Source organism: Aphanomyces invadans (assembly GCF_000520115.1).
Source record: "Aphanomyces invadans strain NJM9701 unplaced genomic scaffold supercont1.18, whole genome shotgun sequence".
Lineage (NCBI taxonomy): Eukaryota > Oomycota > Saprolegniomycetes > Saprolegniales > Verrucalvaceae > Aphanomyces > Aphanomyces invadans.
In genome coordinates this window covers 917,981-934,003 of record NW_008580163.1, presented here as the reverse complement: position 1 = coordinate 934,003, position 16,023 = coordinate 917,981, and the positions used below count along the sequence as shown (strand labels likewise).

At 55.6% G+C, this 16,023-nt stretch overlaps 10 protein-coding genes across 16 annotated transcripts; 4 read left to right on the top strand and 6 right to left on the bottom strand.

Annotated features, from left to right (window-relative positions):
• Positions 1-1,304, bottom strand: H310_08826 (hypothetical protein). The gene is made up of 7 exons (XM_008874734.1): positions 1,121-1,304; positions 824-1,071; positions 619-772; positions 501-571; positions 378-459; positions 254-328; positions 1-200 (listed from the first exon to the last, which is right to left on the bottom strand). The coding sequence occupies exons 1-7, from the start codon at positions 1,203-1,205 to the stop codon at positions 31-33; spliced, it is 885 nt and encodes a 294-aa protein (XP_008872956.1). The 5' UTR covers positions 1,206-1,304; the 3' UTR covers positions 1-30.
• An 89-nt stretch (positions 1,305-1,393) lies between these two features.
• On the bottom strand, positions 1,394-3,226 carry H310_08825 (hypothetical protein). Its single transcript, XM_008874733.1, has 4 exons — positions 3,108-3,226; positions 2,932-3,037; positions 2,795-2,888; positions 1,394-2,750 (listed from the first exon to the last, which is right to left on the bottom strand). The coding sequence occupies exons 1-4, from the start codon at positions 3,127-3,129 to the stop codon at positions 1,458-1,460; spliced, it is 1,515 nt and encodes a 504-aa protein (XP_008872955.1). The 5' UTR covers positions 3,130-3,226; the 3' UTR covers positions 1,394-1,457.
• A 502-nt stretch (positions 3,227-3,728) lies between these two features.
• On the top strand, positions 3,729-6,392 carry H310_08824 (hypothetical protein). Its single transcript, XM_008874732.1, has 3 exons — positions 3,729-4,110; positions 4,153-4,303; positions 4,357-6,392. The coding sequence occupies exons 1-3, from the start codon at positions 3,825-3,827 to the stop codon at positions 4,706-4,708; spliced, it is 789 nt and encodes a 262-aa protein (XP_008872954.1). The 5' UTR covers positions 3,729-3,824; the 3' UTR covers positions 4,709-6,392.
• Positions 3,731-6,396, bottom strand: H310_08823 (hypothetical protein). 3 transcript variants are annotated; one of them, XM_008874729.1, is made up of 3 exons: positions 4,740-6,396; positions 4,351-4,691; positions 3,731-4,272 (listed from the first exon to the last, which is right to left on the bottom strand). In XM_008874729.1, exon 1 carries the CDS (start codon positions 6,360-6,362, stop codon positions 4,938-4,940), a length of 1,425 nt encoding a protein of 474 aa, XP_008872951.1. In that variant the 5' UTR covers positions 6,363-6,396; the 3' UTR covers positions 3,731-4,272; positions 4,351-4,691; positions 4,740-4,937. The 3 variants fall into 3 exon arrangements, with proteins under 3 accessions (XP_008872951.1, XP_008872952.1, XP_008872953.1); XM_008874731.1 differs by lacking the exon at positions 3,731-4,272 and having other exon boundaries at positions 4,304-4,568; positions 4,616-4,691; positions 4,740-6,395; XM_008874730.1 differs by lacking the exon at positions 3,731-4,272 and having other exon boundaries at positions 4,290-4,691; positions 4,740-6,395.
• Positions 6,397-6,773: 377 nt separating this feature from the next.
• H310_08822 (hypothetical protein) lies at positions 6,774-8,459 on the top strand. Its single transcript, XM_008874728.1, has 2 exons — positions 6,774-7,808; positions 7,871-8,459. Exons 1-2 carry the CDS (start codon positions 6,820-6,822, stop codon positions 8,076-8,078), a joined length of 1,197 nt encoding a protein of 398 aa, XP_008872950.1. The 5' UTR covers positions 6,774-6,819; the 3' UTR covers positions 8,079-8,459.
• On the bottom strand, positions 8,137-10,450 carry H310_08821 (hypothetical protein; the record flags this gene model as incomplete). The annotated part of the gene is made up of 9 exons (XM_008874727.1): positions 8,137-8,314; positions 8,361-8,725; positions 8,770-8,893; positions 8,943-9,025; positions 9,078-9,098; positions 9,346-9,450; positions 9,499-9,900; positions 9,942-10,035; positions 10,080-10,450. 9 exons carry the CDS (start codon positions 10,448-10,450, stop codon positions 8,137-8,139), a joined length of 1,743 nt encoding a protein of 580 aa, XP_008872949.1.
• Positions 10,451-10,677: 227 nt separating this feature from the next.
• H310_08820 (hypothetical protein) lies at positions 10,678-12,796 on the top strand. 4 transcript variants are annotated; one of them, XM_008874725.1, is made up of 10 exons: positions 10,678-10,849; positions 10,907-10,994; positions 11,047-11,094; positions 11,136-11,333; positions 11,380-11,670; positions 11,719-11,832; positions 11,894-11,957; positions 12,007-12,161; positions 12,214-12,359; positions 12,401-12,796. In XM_008874725.1, the coding sequence occupies exons 1-10, from the start codon at positions 10,710-10,712 to the stop codon at positions 12,660-12,662; spliced, it is 1,506 nt and encodes a 501-aa protein (XP_008872947.1). In that variant the 5' UTR covers positions 10,678-10,709; the 3' UTR covers positions 12,663-12,796. The 4 variants fall into 4 exon arrangements, with proteins under 4 accessions (XP_008872947.1, XP_008872945.1, XP_008872946.1 ...); XM_008874723.1 differs by having other exon boundaries at positions 12,007-12,359; XM_008874724.1 differs by having other exon boundaries at positions 12,007-12,796.
• Positions 12,775-13,649, bottom strand: H310_08819 (hypothetical protein; the record flags this gene model as incomplete). The annotated part of the gene is made up of 5 exons (XM_008874722.1): positions 12,775-13,034; positions 13,131-13,207; positions 13,266-13,331; positions 13,387-13,478; positions 13,536-13,649. 5 exons carry the CDS (start codon positions 13,647-13,649, stop codon positions 12,775-12,777), a joined length of 609 nt encoding a protein of 202 aa, XP_008872944.1.
• A 76-nt stretch (positions 13,650-13,725) lies between these two features.
• On the top strand, positions 13,726-15,642 carry H310_08818. 2 transcript variants are annotated; one of them, XM_008874720.1, is made up of 5 exons: positions 13,726-14,420; positions 14,463-14,608; positions 14,662-14,844; positions 14,907-14,936; positions 14,981-15,642. In XM_008874720.1, the coding sequence occupies exons 1-5, from the start codon at positions 13,745-13,747 to the stop codon at positions 15,119-15,121; spliced, it is 1,176 nt and encodes a 391-aa protein (XP_008872942.1). In that variant the 5' UTR covers positions 13,726-13,744; the 3' UTR covers positions 15,122-15,642. The 2 variants fall into 2 exon arrangements, with proteins under 2 accessions (XP_008872942.1, XP_008872943.1); XM_008874721.1 differs by having other exon boundaries at positions 14,463-14,844.
• H310_08817 (hypothetical protein) lies at positions 15,135-15,806 on the bottom strand (the record flags this gene model as incomplete). The annotated part of the gene is made up of 3 exons (XM_008874719.1): positions 15,135-15,407; positions 15,455-15,609; positions 15,662-15,806. 3 exons carry the CDS (start codon positions 15,804-15,806, stop codon positions 15,135-15,137), a joined length of 573 nt encoding a protein of 190 aa, XP_008872941.1.
• Positions 15,807-16,023: the final 217 nt, after the last annotated feature.

Below are 16,023 nucleotides of genomic sequence, written 5' to 3'. Positions count from 1 at the left end.
TTCTGATTTCCAATCCGGTTGTTGGACAAACTATCCGGATTGTTTTTTATTCGTCGAAATGCGAGACCCTGAGCGCACGACGACATGGGCATGGCACAGGCCGTCGATGCCAGCGGAGATCCAATCCAGAGGAAGATGGCGGAAGAGCTTTAGCTGAACTACCTTGGAGACCACATACGACACAGAGGAATCACCCTCACCTACGATTCGAGCGGTGTCTCAGGGGTGAATTGCGTGTGGCGTGCGTGTATACTGTTCAGGAGATCCACGATCCACGGTTGCAGCGCCACCGGAAACGTGACAAAGCAGTACACGTCATTGTCAGCATCTTCGCGCATAGCTCAGTATACCACGGGCGCGTCAGGGTATGGGCGTACCTTCTAGATGGCACAACCCAGCTTTTCGAAGCACGTTGAAGGCCCGACGGAACGCCGACATCCGATGGATGCCATGGGGGACCTACAGAAGCATCACATACAAAAGCGATCCATCAGTTGTACCTTCAGAAGCTCGTCCGAGCTATTAACAAGGTTGTGAAATCGAAACCGAATGGGTTGGCTTGGACGGCAGTCTGTTCATGCCTGTCATCCACCATGGATCCACCGTCGTTCGCCTTACCGTGCTGACTGCGATGCAGATACAATGCCACCGCGCACGCGAAGAACTCGTCATCGGTCGTTGGCACGGGAATCTCGTTGCTGGGGCTTCCTAGAAACACTTGGCGAAGAAACGCTTGCGCCAGTCGTTCTTCGCGCTCAATGTGGGGAGGTGCCTATCGTTGATTTTCCATGAATGCCCGTTCATGTCATGGATGCATGCATACGTGCTCGCAAGGAATCGAGTACACCGCCTGAAAGAGATGTCGCACTTCCATCCAATGCAGAACTTCTTCGTTCGGGTCCATCACCGTCGTTGCTTTGGAGATCGTGACTTCGACCAATTCGGACCAGTTCGAGTGCTTGAGCTTGCCCTGAATGCGCACCAAATCACCCAATGCAAGCACGTTCGTGTGCGCTCCATCCCATTTGACCAAATTCACTTCTCCGCTTCCGTCATCAAGCGTGTACTCCACTACGACGCGCGTGAACGCACGCGCCTTCGACTTTCACGTCACACCCACCTCGATCGACCTTGGGTTGAACACTTGTGATCCAACCCACGAGGTGCACCCGCGTGATGATCCGACCTCTCAGGCGGAAGAACATCTCCTTCTTCTTGACTTCGTGGTGAAGATGGCACGCCAGGAGCTTTACATGACTCTACACACGCATCCATCAGCAGGCGGCATTCCATCCTGGCCGATTGCCCCACCCAGTTCATTGGGTCCATCTTTGTGCATTATCAGCCATCCGGATAAGCGTGGCCAGGTGGACATTTGAAGAGTGTGCAATCCTGGGAAATGCAAAAAAAGTCCATGAATTATCTCTAAAAATGCATCACGCCGGCCGTTGCGCTTCCTATTCAATCGTCGCTTTATCTACTCCTACAGCAGCTTTCTCGTCCTTGGGCTTGGTCACAACGTCCACAAACGACCGGCCACCCCACGCACCAGTCAACACCACTGGGGCCGCGGCAGGGGTGTCGATGGCCTTCTTCTTCTTCGGGGTCTTTTTCTCCGTGACAAGAACAGCCTTGTCCTTCTTCTCCGCTTCAACGGGCGCTTCGGTCACCTTGACAGCGACCTTCTTGGGCGAGACCACCACTGGCGTGCCATGGATCAACGCCGCGGCATACCCGCCCACCGACACGGCAGCCGCGGGCTTCTTGGCGTCGTCCTTCGATGCGGCCGCGCGCAATTCACGCGCTTCCTTCGTGTACTCTTCGCCATACATGAGACTTTCGTAGTCAACAGACCCAACCGAGTCACTGCGGATCGGTCGTCCTTGGCGCAATGCTTCGCGCGCCTGTTCGATACTGTACGTGCGCTGGTTTTTGAGCAGATCCGGGTGCGCGACGGGCGTCAACGCGCTTTCGTGCGTCTCAAAGTCCATCTTTCCAGCGGGGAGAACGCAGTCTGTGTCGTCCATGTGCTTCACAATCTCCATGATGTCGTCGTGGCTGTACTTGTACGTAATGTCGGCTCCATTCGCGCTCACGAGGGGGAGCGGTGGGAAGTTGGCCGAGTTCAAGATAGGCTGGCGTTCGCTGTGCTTGCCTGCCGACTTAGGACCAGACGCGGCCGCCGGGGTCGCAGCCGCCGAGAGGTCCTTCTTCTTCTTGGATTTCTTCGATGTCGCGTTGGTTGGGGTCGTGGGCGCAGCCATGACGGCAGCACCTGTGATGGATTGGCCTTTCTTGCCTTTGCCAACTTTGACAGTCTTGGCAATGGGGGTGCGGCCGGCGTATTGTACACCGAATGCATTTGGCACTGCCTGGCTGTAGTACGGCGCGTTGCCGTAAATTGAACCGTTCGTGGGTTGGTACGGTGTGGTGTTGGCGGACGGAGTGGATTCCGGCAGAAACGAGCGCAAAACGTTCTCCGACTTGAGGCGGGCTTTGATAGGCGCGTCGTGGAATGTCTTGGAACGCAGCGCCAAGAGCGTGTTCACGGCATCTTCCTCCGTGGCCATGGTCACGAACCATGTGTCACCGACATCACTGCGAACACTAGCGACAGTGCCGCACCCTTCAAAGATCGCTTCGACGTCCTTGGGATCGGTGGCGGACGGAATTTCACGAAGGATGATCGTGTTGCGCTCCGACTTGATGTTGGGTTTGATGGCATCACCTTCCGGGCTCAACGAGCAAACCTGAACCGTGCAAATGAATACACGAGCGCTGTGGTGCATTGTACCGTGGAGTCCTTGATGGAATCGACAACCAATGCAACGTCCGTGGTCAGTGCCTTGATCTTCGAGAAGCCCACAATCACGTCCACGGGGACATACCTACGTCGCATGAGCATTCACACGAAGATCCTGTAGGATGTACATTTGGGAGTTCATCTGCGAGACGAGGAAAGTGTCGTTGACGAGGTTCGCCTTGGAGAAGTAGAATTCGACTTGGCTCTTCAAGGCTTCTTTCAGCGCATCTCCACCTGCAGGCACACACGACCAAGGATGAGCGTTTTTGTCCCACCTGCGCCTCGTGAGCATATGCATACATACTTAGGGTTGGTGCAGTACTCATCACTTGATCCTTCGCACGTCCACGGGCGCCGCGGTCACGAATGGTCAGAAAACGACAATGCAGTTCCGCGCACGCCAATCTGCACCAACAATTTCCCTCCGATGAGGGCACGAATTATAACTTCATACAAGCGTTGGTACAAAGGAATTATAATACACAACCATGTGTTATAACAACAATCACGTTAAATCGACGGGCAGCACTTAAACCACGTTTGACTCTGCACCAACCAAAAGTTTGCGTCGGTGCAACTCCATGCAACGTTTCATTGGCCAACGGAAGTGGCCGATGCCGCGATGCTACCGCCGGTGACCGAGGAACCTGGACTCCAGCAGCACGCCTGGGCAGCCCCCTCAACAGCTCCATTGTGTATGCTACAAAGCGCCCGCAAGTAGGCACCAAAACCAGAGTTGTACCGTACTCATACACTGCATATGACACATTGGCCCCCTCGTTGGACGCATGTCACGGCCGGAATGTCCTCTTTGTGCGTGCCAGTAGCATGGCAGGGTCCATGCTTGGTCAGGCGCGTTCAAAGGAGCTGTGCTGCGCCATCGAGACAGGTGAGCGCGCTCCGTAGTATGCAACCCCGAAACCCCCGCGGGATTATACCATCAATTTTGACCAATCAACTCTGTCGCATTGCATGCTACGCACAATGACATTCGCAGTTCGTTGGTGGTGCCTCTGGAGCCATGTTGTCCCGTAAGTTGGTTCGGCCGGCGGTCATGCGCCACACCATGGCCTCCCGCACATCGCAAAGGATCTTCAGCTCTGCCTCTCGCCCTGTTTGTTCGACATTCCAGCCACCTCCGTCGTCGTTCTCGCCGCAAGAAGATCGCAACCGCTCGTCGCTTCTCCAAGATGCCGTCGACCACTTCAACGCTGCGCTCAAAAACCACACGACACTCACGCTTGGTGTCATGATTGCTTCGGACATGGCGTCCGTGTTTGGAACGTACGGGTTACTCCAGCTCTCAGGTGCTTTTGACGATGCCACCTAAACCTCACAAGGACCCGTAGGAGTGACGATCTCGCCTGAATTCGCCCTTGCATTTGCGTGCAGTCGTCCATTGCGCCGGCTCCGCATGCCGTTGGACGTCGCTGCGGCGGCTTGCATCTCGAAGATGTTCCCTGAGTTGACTAAAGTCAAAGTATCGTCCCTCATTCCCTCGTAAGATCGATCCCATTACCACAATCATCAAGTTGTTCCCAACTTACGAGTAGGCTCCCAGCTTCCGGTGCCGCGGCAGCTCCGTCTATCTTGCAGAAGGGTTTGTCCGGCGTCACGACTGTAATGGACAAGTACGGCGCGTGCTACATGATCGGAGCGCGGTTCATGGGCCTTACCGTGGTCACATCCATCTACATGGCGCTACTCCAAGGCGTCGACATCCTCCCAATTCTTAACCAATATGGCATGGGCGACGTTGGGTCGGCTATCGGGACGTGGGCCGCTGCCGTGACTCTATCTTCGGTGTTTTACCCCGCGACGCTTGGTATGGTCGGATATGTCGTCCCCGTGGTGGCCAAAGTGACCAAGTTGGCGGCCCCAAGTGACTCTGCCAAAAACATGTAAACCAATTTTGTGGACAGAGTGGGGCACCCACCCGTTTTGAACTTGAAGAATAAGTCGCTACATAATGGTACCATGCGTTTGATGCTGCCAATAGTTTCTGCGTTGGAGCAATATCTCGTCAACGATCTCGACGTCGCAAGATCGAGATAGCGTGCTTTTCAGTCCATGGCATCCAGCGCATCTGGTCCATCGAGAGCACGCCGGCTGCAAGGGGCAATGTCCATTACAATTAATGCCGCCGATGGAGTTTTCCCTGATGTCGAAGTGCTTCCATGTCGGGTTTACGCATGGCAAAGCCAAACGTGTCTGGGCCGACGCGATCCTGGAGCAGCACATCTTTGGCAATGATTCTTTCCAAGATACTCGTCCCATAATCGTCGTGGTGCATGTCGACCGACCCTCGATGGCAAATCTCTGCTTTGAGGACCTTGGCCGCGTGGGAAAACACTTTGAACACTCGTCGCACTTCATACGAGTTGGCCCCGACGTCGTGATTCGTGTCGTGCGGGTTCTCCATCGAAAGCAAGTCTGGTCGCTGATAGTTTTTCCAGTTCCTGGACTCTTTCATCACGTACGCTCCGCCATCCCGCACCGAAATCGTCAGGTCCGTCGAGTTGAACACATTGCCGTACAAGTCGAAAAAGTCGACAAGGAGGTGGCCCAGGTCTTGCATTGAGTTTGAATACGAGCTGTTCCGATTCTTGTGCTGGAGGAAGCTGACGACCATGAGCTGGAGCAGAAAGGACCCGACTCCGCCCTTGAACGTTTCGTTGAGCCCGCGTTGCTGCAAAAAGTACTTGAGGACAAGCGTAAGCGGCCGAAATGCTGGAAACTTCTCCTGGTATCCCTTGACTAGGTCACCGGTCGCAAACCCACTCGTGACCCCAAACGACACATCGACGCTCAGGCCCGACTCGGTGTGCACGAACTTGACGATCGGAATGCGCGCCGAGTCAACAACCTCTAAGAACGACACGATCCCGAGGTCTTCCAGCCGCTGCGCCAGCGTGTACAGAGGTTCCTTTCCACTCGGCCCGTCTAGCACCACCATGTCGATGTCGCTTGATGGAAGGTACATCTCGGTAAACAAAGACCCGAACGCGCTCAACGAAGCACCGTCCCACAACGATGCAACCAGGTCCTGCATGGTCTTGACTAGTGCTTTCCGTGCCTTCACTTCTTCTGGCGTCGGACTCAAGAACGTAACAAAGTCCAGGATTTCGTCGTGTAGACAAAGAAACACGTTCGGAAGTCGGTATCGATGGCCAGGCTTCATCCACGGGGTGTCATCCTCAGAGACAGAACGGATCAGCGTCGTCCTGGACACTTTTGTGGGATTGTCGTCAGTGGACGATTCCTTGATGGAGATGTACGTGGATTCAGTCGAGGCCACGTCGCTATCGCTGTCAACGTCAGGAGACGGGTGGTGGATGTCCACGGGTTCGTCGACATTTTTGCCAACAGGCTTGTGTCGGCGGCGCTTGGGATGTTCTTGGAGCCTCAACTTGTCGAGTTTCTCCTTCTTCTTCTTCTTCAGCTCAAAATGCTGCTCCTTGCTTGCCTGGACCTTCTTGTTACGTTTCTTCTTGGAACGGGAGACGTCCGTCGGGGGTTCGTCGTGCCCGCCGCTCTTGTTGCCCTTCTTTTTCCCCATGCCGTCGGTCCAGCCCAATGCTGCTGCGCCAACAGAACTCCATATTGCACTCTTTTAAGTACGATTCAGAAAATATCACAGCCCGATGGATTATTTTGCCAAAATCACAAATATTTATGGCCATTCAATGTATTTTATCACTTCGAAGTACACAATAAGAACGATTGAGCATTCGACGTGTCGCGCTGTCACCCTTCTAAACCTCGACGGCACCGCAGTGAGATCAATACCTTCACTCACGTATTGAACTTGAAAGAGTATGGCTACATACACGTGGAATGTGAGTGAAGTTCCTGAAGGAGTGTGGAGTTGTAGGCGAGAATAGCAGGAATGGTTGCTGTCATCCAGTGAAAATTCAGCATGACATTGTCGTATGTCATTAAAACGAGGGAACGCAGCCAAGATGCAATCAAAATCCTTGCCGCCAACGAGGTTGTTGTTCAGGTTGGCCAGCAACATGCGCGTGGCTTGGATTGAGGTGGGCAGGTACCTGACGACGACAGAGCTCGTGTGGCTCAGCCTGTGCTCCAAGGAGCTGCATGGGCATGTCGCTGCACTGGCGTTAATCTTGTTGAAGGAATCACCGTCCTTGGCATTCCTTGCACAGTCGCCAGAGCCGACTTGGCCCAAGCTTCGTCGTCCACCCACGCTCATGTGGCTCCGATGCGTAGAGCTCCAGTACATCAAATCGATCTTGCTCTATGCTATGCCGCTGTCTAATGACCCTGCCGAAGCTACGACGTCTGCGGCTGTGGTGTTGCTGGCCAAGTCTTTCGTCCTCGGGTGCAAAAAGCAATGTGTGAAGGCCGACAAGCTCTTGAAACAAGGACCGAAGGCGTACAAGTCCATGGTACAAAACCCAAAGTCCACTGTCAAAGTGCTGAGCGCACTCGATACGGTTGTCGAGCGCGACATCCCAGACATGTCGGACAGTCTGACGTGTGCCCACTCGAGACTACGTCCCCTTTCCCTTTCGAATGGTCATGGGAAGCGCATGGTGCTTCCGCTCTCGCAATGGAAGAAACTGTTTCCGTACTTCCCCCGACCCGTCTACGGTCTCGGGCTCAGCGCCATCGAATGCAACCGGTGCGTTGCCACCGCCGAAGCAGACGCCGACGCAGCCAACGTCCAAAAGACCGAACGGCTCTTGACCCACGCCTCGACTTCGACCCTTCTCGACCTGCTCCACCGAAAACAGCACTATCCTCCAGCTCTCTTCAGTCCCGAGACTACCACATTCTACCTCGTGCCACTGAAATGGTCCAAAGCATGGAGAGCATTCGCAAAATCCAACCACCCCAAGCCCCCTGGTCCGATAGTGAACGGCGGCCTGCTCTGCGCACGGCACAAGCGGCCAGTGGTGCCCACGTCGGTTGATCTGTTCTTGTCAGGGGTAACGACGTCGCTCACTCCTCCAAATGGTTCCATTCCTGGACTCTCGACGAAGTACGTACTCGACAACCGTGCATGATCCTTCGGGAGCCGACATGACAACACGTCTTTGACAGGCACCCGCTGTACGAAATTGTGACTGCCGCCGAGTGGGAAGATCTCACAGATCAGTACTGTGCCGACCTGAGCGTGGGGTTCGCAGTTGTGCACGGCGCTGTGCACTGGCAGTCGCTGCCATGCCAAATGTGCGCGGAGCCCGTCGAGTCGTCACGGCGCACCAACCAGCAAAACCATCAACCTTACAACCATCATGTCTCGCTGTAATCGAACGAAGGATGAGTGCGACGTGTTATTTGGCGCTTTCCCGACATGGATGCTCCAACTACGCGTCGTCGTCGTCATCGGCCATGTCATCGTCTTGAATCGACTGAAGGGCCCACGCGGTGGCGTCATCTCGGATGTTAGCCGGCACGAGCTGATGCTGCCAGTTGGATTCTTCGCACAGCCAGCTCAGTTCGAGTTCGAATGGGTGCTTGACTTCGTCGTGCAGGACATTCAAACTAGACAGCGAGTCAGGCATCGGCAACAATGGGGAGGGCGACTTACATTTTGGCGATGTATTTGATAGCTTCGCGACAGGTCAGGTCAAAGAGTTTGTACTTTTCAATCTCAGTCTTGGCCGCTTGCTCGCCTTTCCCCATGGCCGCGCCACGGAATCGGTACGACACGCCCGATGGTTCGATCACATTCAGAAACGTCTTGCCCGTGTCCACGTCGCGCCCGGCAAGCATGATGGATGTGCCAAAGGGACGCACAGATCCGTACAGCGTGTAGTAATGCACGTATTGACTCATGCGATCCGCCAACATCTGAGGAGGAATCGGACTTCCGTAGTTTTTCTTGTACGAAGCAGCTTCTTCACGAGCGCGGTTGACCAGCTGACGACCGTCCGCGACCAAGCCGGAAATGGCCTAGTTTTGAATGAGTGAACACGAAAATATCCTTTGCGTCGTACCAAGCCAACGTGGCGATCGATGGCATGAATGCGGCGGTGCGTCCCGGGCACGAGCAACTTGGAGAGAAGAATCTTTTCAACGCCCATGACGACACCGTCTTTGCAGTTAATGCCAATGGCAGTCCTTCAAGCAGTCATCAGCAGCGTATCCAAGGACGAAGGCATGCGCATACCCGCTGTTCTCGACGGCCTTCTTGGCGTACTCGACTTGAAAGATGCGGCCATCCGGCGAGAACGTGCCCGCCGACAAATCGTACTAGACAGCGAGGAGGCTCATGGGAGGAGACAATGCGGTAACCGTGTCTTACCCCTGCACCTGTGCTGCTCATCTACAAAAACAGGACGCATGAGTCACGGCACGTGCATGGACCGGCATACGTCGTCCACGTACTCTTTGCTTTGAGATCTTCGCAATGGAGTTCTAAACCTCACAGACCTCCTCCCTCCACTCCCGTCTGATTGGATAAAATCATGACAATTACATGGATTTGATTGGTTTAAAAACATTTATTACAACCAAATGCATTAATCCAGAGCCTTCCGTCGCGGACGCGCAACATCGTCGCGACTACCGACATTGATAAGGACGAAACCCGTGATGACAAAGATGGACGCAAAGATGACCACCGCCGTAGGAGAAACCCCATGAAAGATGAGATCCGAGAAGATGGCGAATGGCACCTGCACCACCACGACGTTTAGAGACAGCGAAAGTCCATTGTGACGTACGGTCAACGACAACCCGATGGTCGCGACGGTCGGTGTTGTGTACAACATGGCAAGCGCCCACAGGTAATCGGACAGCACGTTGTCGAAGAGACCCTTGACGGTCAAGAGTCCAAGGATCTCCACGGTCAGCTCCTGCAACGATTCGACATTGGAGAAGTGCAGAGCAAGCACCACAGGCAACAAACAGACAAAGTTGAGCAGACCAAGGAGCCCAAAGAAGAGAGAAAGGCTCATGCTGGAGTCGTCTGGAATGTACTTGCGCATCGTGGACGTGTAGACAGCGTACATAAAGGCAGAAACGAGTGCGACCGTGTCGCCCGTGAACGAGTCGGCTGCGCCGGACGAGCCATCTTGCAAGACCGTGAAGATGTTTCCCGCCATGCAAAAGGCAACTCCCGCAAACTGCATCACTATGTGAGACGAAAGCATCCGTTGAGCGGTACCTTGAACCAAGCGAACTTCTCGCCAAGGAAAAACACACTCAAGGCAAAGGTGAACATGGACGAAGTGGAGCTGATGATTGTGCTGCTCGTAACGCTACAGAGCAATGAGACTCGCCATATCACGACTAGGGGCCACACCTTGTCATGTTCAGGCTGAAGTTGTATGCGCAGTTGGCGACAAACCATAATGGAGCGACAATCGCGCTGACCCGCAGTGTATCGCGCACACCCACGTGAGTTTCGGTTTTGATGTACCCGATCTTGGTCCCGATGCAATACAGCGGCAGGTTCACCGCAAACAGCGAGTTCGCAATGTACGTGAGGAAGAATGGTTTGGAAAACCCTAGGTCGTGAAACACGTATTGCACAAGCACACTGGCAAACGTCCAGATTATGGCCACGACCACGACACACAGCACACCGATGAACCACCGGTGCCGCCGGACGCTTTCCTTGATGCTTGCACCGTCTTCCAGAAGCGCCACCTTCTCGACGGCTTCGACCGTCATCGTTCAATTCGTGCACTTCTTCATGCCAAGGAATGGTGCATCGGTTTCTGCAGGCCGAAGAACCTTTGGTACTTAATACCCAGAGGAGGGTGGACATTGTATTTGCTTTATTGAATCGGTATAAATTGAAATTTTATTCAATTCAATCGCTGCCCCTCCTTCCTTTTTACCCAATCAATATCCATGCTTTGAAGAAATGGACCAATCAAATGCATACATTCCAGTGACTCAAGGCGCGGCAACTTTGGACGCCGGCGACATGGCCATGTGGACGCTCGCGGCATGCCTCGTGGTGTTTCGCGTGTTCAATGCGCTGTTCGTGAGGACGTACTTCAACCCCGATGAATTCTGGCAGAGCTCGGAAGTAGCTCATCACATGGTGTTTGGCTATGGCTATCTGTACGTCGATCGTCGCCGGTCCCTCGGGTTTGCATCTTCCCTCATGGCTCTTTGTAGGACGTGGGAGTGGCAGCCACATGCCCAGTTGCGAGGGTATGCACACCCCGCCATATTTGCTCTGCTGTATAAGAGTCTACAGCTGCTGGTTCGTAGTAGTCTGTCCTTTCTCGCACCGCAACGTGCTGAACCTTGGTTAGGGCCTCGACTCGCGATGGGCGGTGGCGTACGGGCCCCGCATCCTCGAGGCAGGCACCACCTATCTTTCCCATCTCACTTGCTTCTACAGGGCGTCTTCACAGCCATCACGGACATTTTCCTGTACAAGTTGGCACGCACATACTTCGACGCCTCGACAGCGAAGTACGCGTTGCTCTGCCAGATCTCGTCATGGTTTGTCTTCTTCGCTCTGAGCCGCACGTTCTCCAACTCGATCGAAGCATGCTGCACGACAATCGCGCTCAGCTATTGGCCGTGGCACTTTATGGTCCATCCCGTTGTCGTTCCCCATCGTTTACTTTTTGTTTCATTAGAGCGGGCAGGCCAAGCGCGAATCGGGCGAATCGACGACGGAGCGCCGCCACCTTCGGATTGCTGTTGCGTTCGCAGCACTTGGATGCATTTTCCGGCCGACGAATGCAGTGTTGTGGGTCTTTCTGGCATCGTCTCTCCTCGTTCGTTCCACGTCTCCAGTGTCCTTGATCCTGTCGACCTTCATGCCCATCGGGGTTGTGTCGATTGCCGCGATGGCCGTCGTGGACCGCATTGGCTACGGCGAATGGACATTTGTTCCGTTCAACTTCATGAAATTCAACGTGTTGGAGGTACAACTGGCCATTCCATCCTTTCCATGTCGTCAGTCGACCGCACAGGGCAAGGACAAGCTGTACGGAGTGCATCCTTGGCACTGGTACTTCGTCGCGGGGTTCCCACAGGCCACAGCGACCCACTTGCCTCTCATTCTGTATGGCGTGTTCCTCACCCAGGTACATGCTTCGTCTCCTGCGGCGACCCTCTGCTGGACTCACATGCCTCGCTCGACTCCAGCAACGCGACCTGGCCGCCGTCGTGCTGTGGAGTTTGTGCGTGTTCAGCTTCGGTGCTCATAAGGGTATATTTGCTTTGTCGAGCGAGCAGTCACACGATTCCCTCGGTTTTAGAACCACGTTTCCTCTTCCCACTGCTACCTGCGTCCTTTGTGTATGCAGGCAAGGCGCTGCACTCCCTCGAGACACGAACGTTCTTCAAGCCGGTTGTGAGCCTCCTCGTGGCCGCGAATGGCGCGGCCGCTGTCTACTTCTCCCGCTTCCACCAGGTACCTCGCCATGTTGGTCGACATGGTCCTCACACGTCAACTCGATGGGCAGCGAGGTCCGTTGGACGTGCTCGACTACTTGGCCGCCCACGTCGGCCCCACCGACTCGATCGACTTTCTCCTGCCCTGCCACGCCACGCCCTTGTACAGCCATCTCCATCTCAACATCCCGCTCTGGTTCCCCACGTGCACCCCATCGTACGTGCTGTTTGGTGGATCCGTCTTACTTGGGTCTGCAGCGAACGCGAAGTCGGGTCGCCATCCGATGCACTGCGCCAAGACCCTCTCGCGTTCGCAACTGCACGATACGCGGCGACCCCCCTGCCTACGTACGTTGTCATGTACAGCTCCAGCGCGGCGGCGTTGGCCGAGTCCTTGGCGGCATGGAAGTTCTCCCTCGACCAAGCGTTTGCCCACGCGACCGTGTCGCTGGATGCGGACAGTCCCGTTCCCGACACCCACATGCTCGTCTACAGCCGCAAGGCCCACAAATCTCCGTAACAGTGTGCTCTGTGGCCGCTGCACCACCTACTTCACCGAAGTCTGCACGCATGCGCAACACGGTCCTGCGGTGGAACAAAGTGGCCGCGAGCAAAAACGCATAATGGAAATGCTATGTCTCCGTCCTTGGTTGAATTACCGATGTGAATGCAATGGAAGAGCAATCTTTAGCGACGACGGTCGCGGGATCGGTCTCTTTGTCGGTCGTCGCGGCGATCGTCTCGGTCACGAGAACGCTCGCGGCGGTCGCGCGAACGATTGCGCGGTGGCGGAGATCGATCGCGACGGTCCCGCGAACGATGCCGAGGAGGCGATCGGCGGTCTCGTGACCGGTCGCGAGGGCGGTCCCTCGAGCGATCCCTTTGTCGGGCCCTAAAAGTGGCACTTGCACTCGGTGGGCCGAGGTCTGTGTATACCACGGCGGCGTTCGGTCAGCGCGACTGGAATTAGCACGAGAATCGTCCTTACATTGACCAGGCGACTTTGCATGCGGCTTGGAACGTTTGGATTTCTCCACGCGAATTCTCTTCCCATACACTTCTTTGCTGGAAACGCAAGAAAAACACGTCAGATACGCATACGCAATGCAATGCCACTTCGTACTCGTTCAACGCGTTGAGAGCGTCTTCCGCGTCACGCTTGTCTTCGTAGACAACGAACCCAAAGCCTCTACGTCACCAGAAGGTTGGTCGTAAGCAAGCCGTCGGGTGTAGTCATGCATTACCTGGATTCGTGTGTGATGGGGTCTTCGATCAAGTCACAGCTCGCGAGGCGGCCGTACTTGGCGAAGAGCTCTTCGAACTCGGCCTTGTTCAACTACGCACGCCCCGTTCAAGATCACCGCGTCCGTCCGAAAACACGTGCTTCCCGTACCCGGATCGGGAGACCCGCCGCGTACAGCGAGTTCCCACCGTTGCTCGCGCCGTCGTCATGCGACTTGCTGCGCGATCGCGACCGCGTCCCGCGTCCTCCTTCGTCGTCCGACATGGCTTCCCCACCTCACTTTTGCAACTCGTCGAAATTCATATCGAAACCCCTCTCGTCTGTGATTGGCTGAAAATATATGGATCTCTCGCGCCGCGATGACGTTGGTGCCGATCGAGGTCGGTGCCGACGCGAAGTGGCACAACCGCTTGGGGAGTCTCCTGAGCGCGTCCCACAAGTATGCAGAAGCGATTCGTCACTTCGAGCAAGCTCTTGACCACGCCCCACGCTACGCGGCCGCCCACTTCAACCTGGCCAGTGCGATCGTGTTCGCCAAAGGAGCGTCCGTGGGTCGCCCTCTCGACGTGGCAATCGACCACTTTCGTCAAGCCATTGCCATTCAACCGCACTTTCCCGATGCACACGTGAACCTCGCTGCACAACTCTACGCCCATGGCAACTTGCACGACGCATTGCGCCATGCCACGACGGCACTCCATCAAGACCCCGACAACACGCACGCGTACTACAATCTGAACACGATATACCGCGCATTGGGGCAACAAGATCGCGCGGTGGACCTGTGCTGGCATCGAATTCTTTCGTCGTTGCCCGTTGGGACGTCCAGGCCATCGCTACGCCGTCCACAAGATTCCCAGCCCGAGGAATCGTATCGATCGTCCATGACGCATTTAACTGTAGTTTGCGTCAAGTGGGGCGTCAAGTACGGCGCCGAGTACGTGAACAAGCTGCACCGCGGCGTCGCGAGGCACTTGAAAAGTGTTCGGTATACGTTTTGCTGCCTCACAGACAATGCCGTCGGCCTCGCGCCAGGTATGACGCATCCATGCAATCGACCATTTCACCGCTTTGTAGAGATTGACGTGCGGCTGTTGGCGCCAGGATGGGTCGGCTGGTGGAACAAGGCGCAAGTGTTTTCGCCCGCGTTTGGATGGACTGGTCGCATGTTGTATTTGGACCTGGACTCCGTGCTCGTGGGCTCCCTCGACGACTTGGCCCTGGTGTGACCACGAGCCCTCTCGTTCCCCCTTCCTAACGTGTCTCGTCGATGCAGTACTCGGGGTGGTTTGGAACGCTCAAGACCGACGACATGGAGAACGAGCGCCGCATCGGCGGCATCAACAGCAGCGTTATGGCATGGCACGCCGACACGGCAACTCAAACCATTTACGCGTTTCTGTCGGCGCATTTCGCCGCCGTCGCGACTTGCATCTACAAATTTGACCACTGGCTCGAGGTTCGTCCTGGATCATGTGTCGGGGATTTCTAAAGTCGTCGTCGTCGTGGCGGCGGCCATAGATGGTGCTGGACGGCTACGAGATTCTCCAGGTATGATGGCAGCCACCGCGCATTCGGTGACGGACGGTGCGTAGGACGTGTACCCAGGCCAGATCGTCGAGTACGCACAAGCTTGTCAAGCGCAGGTGCCGCCTCATGCGCGCCTCGTGTGTTTTCCCCTCGAGCCAAAGCCCCACAACGCCACGGCGCCATGGGTGGCCACCGAGTGGACATGATTTTTAACTCGATTTACTTCAGTCGGTTCACAACGAGCTGGAAGAGGTGGTGCAGCGCTTCGGCAACGTTCGCTCCAGTCTGCGCGGACGTCTCAAAGTACTCGTACCCTTTGGCCGCGGCCCATGCCGCCCCTTCGTCTTCCTTGACTAGGCGCAGTTTGTCGACTTTGTTCGCGCAAACCACGCACGGAAACTTGCCGCCGCCGTACTTGGCAGCTTCTTTGAGCCATCCGTCCAGCGCTTCAAAGCTGCGCCGCGACGACACGTCAAACATTAAGATCGCGCCCTGCATGCAAGCACACACGTGAGATCGACAAGACCCGATGCCGCGACCTGGGTGTCCTTGTAGAACTCGTTGCGGACTTCGAGAAATTCGGGTTGGCCAGACAGGTCCCAAAAGTTGACGCGGACTTCCGACCCGTTGACCTTGACGGGTTTGACACCGTAGTCGATGCCGATCGTCGAGATGTACTTGCTGACAAACTTTTCTACGCGTGGGGTTGGAACCAGTTCCGGGACATGTCCAGGTGCCGCAACTACCTTCGCAGTACCGCTTGATGACGCAGCTCTTGCCGACGCCGCCGTCCCCCATCGAGATCACTTTGATGCGCAAAACATTCGACGTCGGCGGCGCCGCGTCGCCGTCGTCGTTGGCGCCGTTGTTCTGAGACTTCTTTCGGTGCATTCTAATATTAGAAATGTGGCAGCAGCGCGCGACAAAAGGACGACGTGCCGCACATCGCGTGCGCCATGCCGACCATGGTCGACTTGGGAGCGTCGGGGACGTGATGGGGTAATGCAGGTGCCGGTGCCGGTATGCTCTTGCTCCTTCCAATGGGGTAGGTCGGTGCGCTCGAGAAAATCTCGTCAAGACAGTCGTGTTTGTCGGAACCAACCCCACG